General features: G+C 37.3%; 1 protein-coding gene across 3 annotated transcripts in view; it reads right to left on the reverse strand.

Annotated features, from left to right (window-relative positions):
* Positions 1-13,739, reverse strand: part of LOC111056765 (alpha-2A adrenergic receptor) — a 416,461-nt gene that overhangs the window by 335,463 nt on the left and 67,259 nt on the right. For all 3 annotated transcript variants that reach the window (XM_039439004.1, XM_039438995.1, XM_039439012.1), the window contains exon 2: positions 4,195-6,013. In XM_039439004.1, coding sequence (XP_039294938.1) covers positions 4,195-4,893 — 699 coding nt within the window. In that variant the 5' untranslated portion in view covers positions 4,894-6,013. The remainder of the gene's footprint in view (positions 1-4,194; positions 6,014-13,739) is intronic.

Genomic DNA, 13,739 nt, shown 5'->3' on the forward strand with positions numbered 1-13,739 from the left:
TAGTTATTGGTCTTCCAAAGTGGATAACCTGTTCCCGACTCGGGAAATATTTGGTATACTGGAAGACTCAATTTCATGCTAGAATGAATGGGAACTGTGGTGGAGCTGGGTAAAGTGGACAGCCTTATCAACAAGCGTCACACATACGTATGACATTTAGCTGACAATTATTGCCATGCATGCATCACTTGTATGACGCCAGCGATAACCATGCCGAATGTGATACCGGCTAACTCAGACAAATTCTAACCAATTGTTGTTTATGGATGCAAATGCAATATATCGATTTGCACTAACAACCTGTTTCCTGTCCCAAGTATACAAACACACGAAAGTAAAAAAATCGCTTGAACATCATTGTTGGAGGGATGATAAATTATTGTAACAGCAGTTGTGCGAGAGTGATCGATAGCATAATGATTCCATGGGAACGGCAAGCCAGCAGCCCGGAGGTGTTTCAAGTTAGGATAAAAATGTGATTGAGAGCCCTCTCAGCGCCCATCAGGTTAATGAAAACGATTAAGCTGTGAATATAATGTGTTTATTCTAGGAGACCAAGTAATGTTCTGGTGAACTAGTTGAGATATAGCGCTTTGCTATAAACAGATTGAAATAGAGATACGTGGCAATAGATATTAAACAGCTACCGAAATTTCGTCTTTCTGAGTATGATAAGTTGCGAGCTTGTAAGTGGGAAATGAGAGGGTTTATGGCGAGTAACGAATGGTTCTATAGTTTGAGTTTGAAACCAACAGAAAGTGATTTTGAAAATCATGGCTGTCTGATAGCACAACTGGCTAATCGGTTAAACGGAGAGCCTGCTAGGAGGACCAGTGAAAATATACTTTTTATCAAAATATTGAATTTTATAAAATTCTACTATACAGGATTTTGATACACTATCAAATATTGATGAATTTTCGAGAGAAATTAGTTGATAACAATTTATGTTGATTGGAAAAAATCATAGTTGAAGAATTTCAGTTATTGGGTTCATCAATTCTGTGGATTATCATGGTGATAAAAATTCAAGTGATTTATGGAAATTTTTAATTCGATCATAATATCCATTATGATTCACTGGATGATGGATGATAGAATCAATCATAGGAACATTCAGTTTTATGAACAAGTTTTCCATACTATTTATTCTTATTTTATTCGAATTTAAGTTATATTTTTTTTTTAGTAGGCTATTATAAATGTTCCTGTCTTTTAAGAATTTTTGTGTTTGTCAATTCAAGAAAAATTTGAACTCCATTCAAGCAGTAGTTGATTCATGAATTTCACAAATACCATTAAATTTTAAATGAATTTCTACTTCATAGGTTATAAATTTTATTTTTTGTATTTATATTATGTTGTATGCATGCGTTTTTAATGACTTGCAAGATGTAGCTTTACTGGAATTTTTTTTTCATTTTGCATAAAAACCTAAACTAAAGCAAAATGATGGAATCTCAATACATTATCACATAGTTATACTATATTATAGTAAGTGTCACATTTTCTAAAATCAGAGAATAATCAATCAATTGTATCGATACTTTGTAAATTATTGTAGCTTATATGCTTCATGTAATCAACATATCTATATTCTGAATAAACTCTTCAGGTCGAGTTGCACCATCGACAAGAGAAATTATTATTCTCATATATAAACTCACCAACGCAAATCCTTCAATGAGTAATCAACGATACCCTAGACAGAAGATTACCATCACCAACCCCCAATCCAAAGTATGTTCGGAGTCAATAATTATTAAAGTGTACGAATAACCGCAGTGAAATTGCCAGAATTGAGAAGTATTTTTAGAATCAAAGACGTTTTCTCACGTTATCCATTGTGTTGAAAGGTGAAGAAGAAAACTTGGAATTACCTCCTGGAGCTGCGACCCAGAGTTGAAAAGGCTGTTTTAGTGTGATGGGAGTAACCGCTTTACGGAAGTGGGCCGATATCTTGGTGGGAAGCAAATACAGAATAAAGGGAATGTCTGGTCACACAAAGGGTATGATCGTTACCGTAGCAGCTCTTTGATTCGATTGGCTTTCATGTAGGGAGCCCGTTTAAGACTGCGGGTCACACGTTTCTTCCACAAAGGACATCTCATTGAATGCTAGAGACGAAAGAATTTTCTTTGCAGCAACCATTTCCAACTCTTATCACGTTCCAGATTTGAGCGCATTTATCACTAATCAGCCATATTTCAGGAAATAATGATTCGATTGTGCTCTTCTCTTCGCCATCCCCTGCAACTTTACTGAACCGAAAACATCCAATCAAGCCTACCTCTACCTCGGAACTTCATAAAGATATTGAGATATCGAGTCATTTATGATAATCAACTCCATTTCTCTATTTCACTTCATACTTTGATCAGTAATTACGATTAGGTTGAAGAACAATTTTTTTAGACTACCGCCTTCAAAAATGGTCCAATGCAATGATAATTATTAAGAGCTATGTGTCTTAATTGAAACACATTTTCCCAGAAGTATAAAGCTGCGTTTACACCAAAGTTATTAACAAAATGTTTATTTCTCCGTCCTTATAGATTCTATTAGATTGAACATAACTTATCATACACATGATGAACATATTTATATGTTTGGCAAGTTCCGTTCAATCTGATAAATAAACATTTTGTTAATAACATTGGTGTAAACACAGCTTTAGAATTATCAAGTTTTTTCTCCTAAGACTCCATTGTCCATATATTTTTGATATTATATTAGCCAATGATTCGAGTTCTCCGGTACAGTGATAAGCATCAAATAACAACTATTCTAAGCACGTGGATATTGGAGAAACGACTCCATGGAAAATCTAAGTTCAACGCTAATCCAAGTTAGAATAAATTAATATGGTCGCTTATATTGTGCTACATTACGGGTTCAAATATTCATGCCCAATCTTCGTTTCAACTGATATGATGCATATGAGCCTTCTATAATATAATTATATCATTAGTCCTTCTATATTATAGTGGAGTTAGTAAATATATTATGATGTGTATTACATTGTCATAAATTACATATCATGTACATAGTCATACATAAATACACAAGTTTCAGTGAAACATGGGGAGAATTAATTTGAATTGCATAGGATGTGAAGTAAAATTAGCGAAAATGGAGAATGTTTCTATTCTATTCTATTATCTTGGTATCCATGGAAATTATTCTCTAGTATGAGAAAATATATTGATAGAAGGTGGAAGAAATATAATAGAGATGAGGAATAAAACTTCAACTCTTATTCTACGAGATACAAGTATTCACATTTTTCCGCAATGAACTATCTACAAGCTATGCATTGTTATGGAATTTTTAAAAGATACATGACTCAGTAATGAATTTCACCAATAAATCATCAGTAGGGTGAACTTTGTTTTGTAAGCTCTTGCGCCATTACAGTATATCAAACTTATTATTGTTCTGATGCAAATGAAGTGTTGACTCCTCTTATTGTTGCCCTTGATCTATGGTTGACAGCATACAAACTGCCACAACCTCCGCAGCTAGTTCCTTTAATTAAACGCTTCCTAGGACTCGGAAATATGAATACTGTGTTTTGTGGGAACTGATGATAGTAATGAAAAAGCTTCAAAAAACCAATATGGTTTTATTCATGTTTCATATTCCATTTTTAATTTTCTGAGGGAGGATTATCAAGATAATATAATCATTTAATATTTTGCTTGATGCTTAATTAACAGATGTTGATGAATTTATAATTATTCATGAATATTGCATGCTTGATAGATCATTTTAATACACTAGTAGTGAATATTCATTTAATAAGAAGGTTTGTTGGAACTTAAAACTTTTGAATGCTTAGTCTAGAGAACCTGGGGTGAATTATTGAGAAAATCTTTGGAATTTTCACTTTCCATTAGTAGAAAGATAGTTAGTTTTGGATGAGTTTCTCAGTAGATTTGAATTTTTGAAAACCCACTTTCAAAATAACGTTGCGTATTGAACAATTTAGTGTTCTCATTTATTAAATCGTTCATCTTGTTCTTTCGTTATTCTTAATATTCAAGACTAAAGCAAAGTAGAAATGGATGAATACTATCAGAAAAATTCATTTTTCCATCAGTTCCAATTGAGAGATTGAATCACTTGGAACGGAATGATTTGACAGATATAAACAGTGAATGATTATAAAAGAGTGTAAGATGGATGACTCACCTCACACTTGGGAAACTCCTCCTCTGGCCTCTGCACCTTCCAGCCGAGCAGCGGTGGGATGCAGATGCCGGCTGACATGAGCCAGACGAGTGCGATCATGACGGCGGCCCTAAGCGGCGTTCGTTTCTTGAGGTAGTCGACCGCCTGCGTGATGGACCAGTACCTGTCCAGGCTGATTAGGCACAGGTTCATGATGGACGCCGTTGACAGCAGCACGTCCATGGCGCTGTGAATGTCGCACCACCAGTTGCCGAATATCCAGTACCCCATGAGTTCGTTAGCCAGCGAAAAAGGCATTATAACTAGACCGAGAAAGAAGTCAGCGACGGCCAGGCTGGCGATGAACCAGTTCTGAATGTTTTTCAGCGCTTTCTCGGTAACGATGGCAATGATGACAAGCATGTTGCCGACAACGACAACGACCATGAGCAGGGTGACCACTATAGAGGCGACTATGATGTGTGGCGTGCTGTAGCCACTCGGGTAGAGCGAGTCGCTCTGCAGGATGATGTAGGTACCATTCAGGTCGAGTGTGTTGTTGCCGAGCGACTCGTTGCCGCCCACCAGGCTCAGGTTGTGCGCCTGCTCGCCGTTCAGTAGCACCACGTAGTCTTCGTCGAAGCGGAACAGGAGGTCGCTGCTGTGGTTGGCGCCCCTTTCCCCCCCGTCACCGCCCAAACCATCCAACAACAAATCCATAATTAGCGATCTAGTCTATAACATCAATGCATTACTTAGGCACATTATTCCATAAAAAGTTCACAGTTCTCGATTGTACGATTCCTTTAGACCCGTTTCACCCGAGAGAATTTTACAAAAACAAGCAAAATCAATCTATATTCTCACAACATCAAACAGTTCGTCGCATCGATACAACTACTGTCATCTAATCACGTGAGTCTGGCCAGCAGGAGTCAACGCGGAATAGATCGCAGTTATTGGTCCAGCGAGCAGACGACGATTAGCAGTTTCACAAATGTACAAAATTACTGGCTACACTTGTAGTTATTGTGATTCGAAGGCAATCTTGAAAAAAAATTATGTACTTTACAAGTTCAACACATTCACGATTCTAAACTAGAACTTCAGGGATACACTTAGCTCTCGTTCCAACAAGAATATTGCTGTCTTGATTTGGACAGAGAGAGGTAACAATACACAACACCTTATATACTACGATTAATTTTATTGTGACTTCTCACGAACGATACATACGTAATAATTTGTTATAACATCGACAGATTAGATACATGTTACGTTAATGCCTTGGTAGACATTGTCAAGTATCTAAGCACGACCCGTTTTGCCCGATATAACTCGAAATCTGAGACAACGAGATTCAAAATGACCAAATGAATGCAAAGTTAAATAAAGTTTAGCGACATAAGTTTAGTTTTGACAACAGTCACCCGTGGAGCGCGAAGTCACGGGGGGGAGGACGCAGGGTGGTTTGGCGGCGTGAATTGTGGGAAGAGGGGGGTGCTAAGTGAAAACAGATGTGTCGACGAGCGGTGGGGGTGGGTACGATATAAATATATTGGTGTTTGTTGAGTAGGATGGGGCGACCGAAGAATGCGCAATAAGTCGGTCCTGGCGCTAGAGAGAGACGGGATGCCCGGAATGCCTGCATACCCGGACTGGCCGAGCCTTGCCCTGGCTCTGGCTCTGGTGGTCGGGGGCCGAGCGAGGTCTCATCCAGCCGGCACCACCGTCTCAGCGGCCTCCACCACCACCACCTCCACCGCCACCTCACCACACCACCACCTCCATGCTCTCAGCCATCCTGAATCTTCTCACGTTTCCTCGGCATCGTATCTACCTGCACAAAATAACACAACATACATCACTTACAATTGTCTTTGTTACACACTTCCAATCCCTATACTTGTATATATGTTAACCAAACACACAAAAAACAAATGACCGTTACTGTAAACATTTTAATAAGCCAAGTCACATGGAGTTCATATAGATGAAAAGTTCAGCTGCCCTTATATTTGAAGATACTTTGACAATAATTATTATATTGCTTGAATTTTGAATAAGTTTTGAATAATTGAAATGTACCTCGTGGATTTCTGACCAAACTTCAGCATTATTCTTTGTAGTTGATTGCTATACGAGGGTTCAGGTGACGGCAATTTTTCATTCAGTATCGGCGCTTGTCGCAAGGGATTCACCCATAGGTCAATTTTGATTCAGATGGTACTAATCAAATTTCAGTTCATTGATTCTTATAATTACAATCCAGTACTCAAACATTCGAACAATTGAGAATGAAATCAAAAGCTTGATACTATACAAGACTCTGAACAGTCACCACTTCTTCATAATTATTATGGTTCCACTTCAATAATAGAATTTTGAAAAGTAGATGCTGTAACTTAATCATAATCATGATTATGAAATCATAGTTGGTACAGCAACTTGGGAACGTAACACTCTTGTGAGTTGATGATTCACGTTAGTTCCAGGCGGATATGAGTAGGAGGTGGAAAGAGAATATGAGATTACATAGAATATTACAGGAAAGAGCAGGTTCACGACCTAGAAGTATAACTCATATCAATGCATGTGTTATCTGATGCAACAAGTAGTGGGGTGGTAGCCCACTCTCAGCTACCCTCGTTTCCTTCAAGCATGGCTCAACTACCCAATGAAGAAGAGGTTTTACATCAAACACGTGAGTGGAATTTCCTCTCTGATCTGCTGTTCTCTCTCGAATCACTCTTTTCCTCTTCAACTGTGATATTAGGCTGGATTCTACAAGGAATTTTATAATACAGGAAAGTTGACATTGAAAGTGCAGATAACTAAGAAACAGTGGAAAATGTCTGGTTGCCTTCTCCCATATAAGGTGAAGACACCCTATGAGGTGTCTTTCTTTAAAGCAATAGTTATGGGTGTGCCTATTATGCTTGGCATCTTTTGCATTGAGCAGTGAGCTTCGATTTCTCCATTCCTTCTATTTCTACCTTGCATACCATCATGTTGGTGATCCTATAAATTTTATATTTATCTTCTCCTGCTTCAAACTCAAGCATGAACATGCCTAGTGACTCTCTAGTTCTTCATTTCAGCTTTATGCTCGCGTTAAGAATCATGAGTCCATTCTCTCTCAGGTCTTACACTATATTCTCTGCTCCACATGAGTGATGTGGTCTCTCAGCCATAACTCTGATTATCATCAATTGCTTATTTCTCATAATAATATCTGGTATACTTCTCTTTATTCAACTCCTTGGTGAGCTATCTATTGTCCCCCTCATTTACTAAGTCAATATTGAAACTGTCTACTCCAAGTAGTGAGAAATGATTGGAGACATTTTCTTGCAAAATCAATGACTCTTCATGCCTCCAGTCACAGATTTTTCATTCGTTGGAAACCAAGAACTCCGCTGTGATTCACAAGAGGAGAATGGAACAATAAGGAAGGGACGAGATTGAGCAGCTGGGAAAACATTATGTCTTTAAACACATTTGGTGCTTCGTTGCAGCCGTGAAACCCAAATATCAGATGCGAGTATTTTATTGCCGGAGTGTTACGACATCAGATGCTGAGCGAAGCAACACTTATGATGATCGTCCGTCAGCAATGGTGCGTGTGTCAGCCAGCATTAACGTATGGGAAACTGGAAGCTGGGAAGCTGGTCGTAAATCCGATTAAAGCTAGTGGTGGTCGGACAATTAAAGAGGTGGTAGAAAGCCACCCCAGTTCGAGGAAGGGGGGACATCAGCTTAGGGCCGGCCAACGCTAGATTGTTTTTGCCACAAAAGCAGCCTCGAGAAGCCGAGCAAAGAGAGCAGAGCCTTCTATCTTGCTGCAGCATGCACCAACCACCCTGGCTGCCTGGCTGGCTTGGACGCAACGAAACTCACATAACAAATCTCTCGCTTGCCGCTAAATAATCTCCACTCCACGCTAATTACAGAGCAATCAACCGACTCTTGTCGTTATGAATAATAAAATCAACCGTAGTCCACCAGTTGGCTTGAGTGCAGTTTATATTCCAACGCCTCGAGAAGATGTGGAAAATTTCAAGGAAATTACGAGTAATAAAGGGGTCGGGTTGATAATCATTTCCCAGAAAACCATCTTCTCTAATTTCTTGAAAAATTCAGCCTAATAACAATTACGGTATCATGATGAGAGTGAAGGGAATGATATAGTGTATCATGTACACCATGAAATTGTACATGATGAAAATTGTACCTCAATTTTTCTGTTACATTTTATTTACTTTCTTTACTCCATCATGGGGACGCGATTCATTCACTTGCATGACTATTTCCGCGTATATAGATGACGTGAGTATTCAAGGGAGACTCTATAATAATTGAACGAGCGTTAGCAAGTCCTCACTTTTGACTGACTCGAGCACAAAATCATTATCTGTCTGATGGCGTGTTCTACAATAACTTTAGGTCGAATAGATCAATCAAGTTCAAATTTTGAACACGTATTCTCCAAACCTTTTTAAGGGTCAAGTTCCTTGGACAACCAAATTGACTTACTACTTTGTCCTTTTTCAGCATGAAAATAACAAGTGCATAAGAAAAAAAGTTCTTGTTATTTATCATTTTCAGTAATCTGGAATCAATTGCATGCTATTTTTTGTAATTTTTCCATTCATTTTAAAAAGTCGATGCTATCAAATAGCATTTGAATTTTGGGAGTTATCACACAGACTGTCCTTCATGCACCTACGCATTATTTCAGCTGAGAAACCTTTATTAGAATTACAGACGATTTCTTGAAAATCGATATATTTTTGCCGCCATCTTGTTTTTTCATGATGACAAAAATGATTGAGATTGCCATCATGGATATTCTCTTTCTACACATCATTACAAAGAGATTGATACCATTCCCAAGTCTGTACCTTCAAGAAGTCATGAGTTACATAGTTTTCTAATTGTTGTAATTGGCATTTGGTGGAAAAAGCTTGTTTTCCTCTGCAAACAGTACTTTTTACTCTTTTTCCGATGACGCTCCAGCCGTAAAATATGGACTTACAGCCTCCAACCAGATGTCATTTTGAAGCTTTGCAAATATTCTACAACACTGTCCCAATAATACTAGTGTTCGTCTGATGCGAATACATTATACAGAGTGGAAGGTAAAATATTGTCCCCGAAAAATGTATGTTCCAAGTCATTGAAGTTGAATGAATGAATAATGGAAAGAGTTTGTTGTCGAAATGAGATGATTCTCTCAAACATCATTGTTTAGTTGATTCTAAACACTTTGGTGTTAGAACTAATCGATATATCTCACAATAACTGAATAACAAGTGATATGAAAATATTTCTGTCAATAATGGCCGCCATCTTGTATTTTTCAATGATGAATATTTTCGTTGCTGCCATCATCAATATTCTTATTCGTCTTGCTGTAACGAAGAGATTGAGACTATTTGCAAGTCTCTATCATTAAGTAGTCATGAAAAAATCGATTTTATAGTTCTAACTTGTTACCTCATGCGTATGGAAAAAACCACCAGAAATCATGCAGGGTTTTCCTTGGAGGGCGCTGAACTCATTTTTTGACCTACAGCGCATGAAGATATATATCGTTTCAAAGTTGAAAAAACGCTCTAAATTTCATGGATTCAGAATTTCTCTGTATCTCTCGCACAAAAAAGTTATAATGAAATTAAATTTGAAAAAAAAGTTTTTTGGGCTTTTTAAGGTTATAACTAAAAAAATATGCGTTTTAGAGGAAAATTTTATGAAACAAAAATTGTAGGGGAAGATTTTAAAAATATTTTCGTTTGAAAAAAAGGTTCAATATCTTGAACGGTTTTAAAAATACAAGCGATATAGCAAAACCCTGAAAATTTTGGTGGCCATCTTGTTTCCGAGATGTTTGCCTGTGACTTCGACTCATCATCATCATGATCCTCATGCTAGACCCAACGAAGAAATTGAGACATCTTCCACGGATGTTACTCAAAAGTGACCATGGAATGACATTTGCGCCCGGACTATAATAGAGAAAACATATGTTCGAAATTCTCACCTAATGATTATATGAATCAGTGTGAATTCTTTTATATTCATGGAAATACAGATGCAGCAGCCCGAACTGGAAGATTCCAACCTCATTGAAATATTCAACTATATATATATATATATATATATATATATATATATAATATATATATATATATATTATAATTATATCTATATTCATTCCAAGTGAATATTATTGATAAAATTTCAAACGTATCTCCCAGTAATAAGTATTCCATCAGCTTATTTGGGGGAATTCTATTGAGTATTGACAATGTTCCAGACTAAATATATATATAATTACAATGCATCATTGAATAAGGAGGCATTCACAAATCAGGGATTTGATCATCAGATAAAAACGTTCTGATGGGGAGAAAATGAACGATAGAATTACTTCATTATTTAACAGTAATAATTGATTTTCCTCACAATAATAATAGCAATAGGCTATCATTCAAAGATTTTCAATTGGAAGGAAATTGTTTGCATATTTTTTGAAATGTTATTAACTAGGAATACTTCTGTCTCGATTCAAATAATTCTCTCGCCAGTTGAGATTGGAATTAAGCGATGGCTGAGACAAGCCGGATGGAAAACTCCATCATTGCCAAGTAAACGCAAGCGTCCTGATCGTCAGCGAGGGCGATTTTCTTGCCTAAGGCTCTTTCTCTCATTCTTTATCCGTCAATTTTGATTCAGCCCTCTCAATCCTCCTGAAATCTCCCTTCTACAGCGTGAATTTGAACTCGCTCTGCAGTTTCACTACAGTTGGTCCAATCTCGCCGAGATCCCATCTTGATGCTCCATTTCTACTCCCCATTCAAATGAACCAGACCTAACTGAGAGAATTATTTCCGATCGGCTTATCCGACTAAATACCGAGATAATGGTTCTCGCTCACTCTGCTCTCCTCACAACATGTGCTCTTTCCCTTCAACCATATTGATCCCGTTTGTACACTTGGTGGTTATTTCCGAAATTCCAAAACAATTTCATAACTTATTAATTCAGCTGAGGCTGAGAGCTTTTAATAACGCAGTCTATAAGAAGAGTCTATTCACATCGATGAGCATTCCTTGAGAGAAGGTTACTTTCGACTATTCATCTTACAGCTTGTACGAATCTTCACCAACTCTGTTCTCATGAGTATAGTTATTTATTAGCAAGATAGACTTTCTTTTCAGAACAGAGACAATAATAATTCAGTTAAAATCATACAAATGATTTTCAATAATAGTAGAAACATAGATTCTAGATATGATAACATACAATCTGAACAATGACAAAAATTCTTTCTTAAATTGATCAGTGATTAATTGATCGGCTTCTGACAGCCGGTACATATGATTTTTCTCTTATCGTGATTGGACTAAGGCCCGCCGCAAAGTAGACCCACGTTAATCCACGAAAATCAACCCACGCCATGGGATGATTTGTAAACCATTGCTATAGAATTATTCATTATCAATCAGCTGACAAGTGGATTATTCATTGCATGTATTACACAGATGTCTAGAGAAGCCTAGACATGGTTTACAAAACATCCCACGGCGTGGGTTGCTTTTTGTGGATAAGCGTGGGTTTACTTTGCGGCGGGCCTAAATTGAGTTTTTTAAATAGCAAAAACTTATCATTCGACGGATATACAATCGATCTTCACTATCAAAATTTCAATACCATAAATAAAGATAATGAGGAAGGTTAATTTAAGCAAGTAAGTAGTCTGAAATAAAAAAATTATACTTCACAATCTCACAAGAAAACTCTTTCACATCCATTGTAATCAGAGAGTACGTATGTAATGTGAGATTCTATCAGAAAACGAACTCATGATATCCATAGAATAACAATGTTACCGGCTACAAATGAATTGTGCGGCATGTGGCTGTTTGGGGGATTGCTGGTATATTCTTGTTACAAGAGAATACGACATAATATTCCAGAATTCCCATTTCATGATCGAAGCATTTGTCTTATGTGACCTACTGGTGATGACATTTATTTTTAGGAACTGTACACCTGGATGAAAATGATCATCAATTCGTCGTCGCAGCATGGAACTCACATAAATAGCCGTCTCTAGAGGCTGAGGCTCCAGACTCCATTCGGTGTCATTTGTCTCAGTTCTTTCTAGCTTCACCCCTTTCTTGCTCTAACTCACACCAGGGTCTATCTAGATGTACTTTTTGATTCTTTTTTTCCAGCTGAGTCCGAACTCTTCTCCATTGCTTGTTCCTATACCACTCCGGTTTTTCGGGGGCAACCAATCTATTTCATTTCTCTTTCCTCTTTCTCAACAGAGTAGGAAGTCTTGTCCGGCTATGACTTTTCATTCCTCTCCTTCGACTTTCGACTGTTCAAGCACTCTCTTGAGTAATGGCATTGCACAAATGTCATTACTATGGTGATGTGGAGAATTGGATCACATTCAACAGAATCATATTCGAAAAGCATCATATCTGAGAAAATAATGAGAAAATAATCACCTCAAAGGAAATATCTCTTTCTATGTTGATATTTGCATGAATACGTCAGTTTGATAATAAGAACACTCTGGTAATACTTTTGTAATTCATATTCTTCAAGAGGCTAATATAGATAAATTTGAGCATTTTGTCTCACCCTTTCAACTAGAGATTTCTAATCTAATTAATACAAACTCTAATATACAAATCAATTCAATGGCAATATCGAACCGATACCCCGATAATGAATCAATTTGATGGGACCAAGCTTCTGATTCTATCAAGAAAGTGTGAAAATGTTCAATTGGATGGAATCAACTGTAAAACGATCATTATCGCCGGTTATGATAAAGTCTGTCGAATGTCAGACAAAAGCAGATATGATAATCGTCGGAGTAGAATAACTCCAGCAGAGAAGCATTGGCAACAATACAATACTATAACAGTAGTCCCTTTGAGCTGTGTATATGACAAAAAGGGGGATTGTGATTTAGCAGCGTGACTAAAATGCGTTAGTCATTTCGCAAACTATGTGATTTGATTAGTCATCTGGACACAGGTGAAACTAGGGATGGATGAGGGACAGAAGAGCGTATCCCAGGTGAAATATCGGTTCGATATTATTTAAGGCTTTGTTAGTGCATCAACATTGGCCAGAGGATTATTCCGCTCCCAGGGATGTTATTGGCTGCTGCCACAATACACTTTTATTTGCATGTGTTCGCCAACCAGGAACAATAAACATGTTGTCGCTTATGATGGTTATGACTCAATTTGGAATGCCCACGGCATTTTCCAGTCATAAGTCCAACTAAACCCAAGGCTCATTAATATTTCGATCATAAATAAAACCCACCCGAATAATCGACCTGCAATATAATGAAGGGACTCTGTACACAATATCCGTCTTTTTCATTGCATGCATGTAGTCATTGAATCAACAAATTCGATATTGTAGGTCAACGATTCGATATTTTATTGCTTCAACATTCATTATTTGAGAGTACATTGGTACAAATTGGTAAAACAGTTACTCTCTCACTGAAATGTTCTTGAATGAAT

This window comes from Nilaparvata lugens, chromosome 1, assembly GCF_014356525.2.
Source record: "Nilaparvata lugens isolate BPH chromosome 1, ASM1435652v1, whole genome shotgun sequence".
In the NCBI taxonomy this organism is placed as follows: domain Eukaryota; kingdom Metazoa; phylum Arthropoda; class Insecta; order Hemiptera; family Delphacidae; genus Nilaparvata; species Nilaparvata lugens.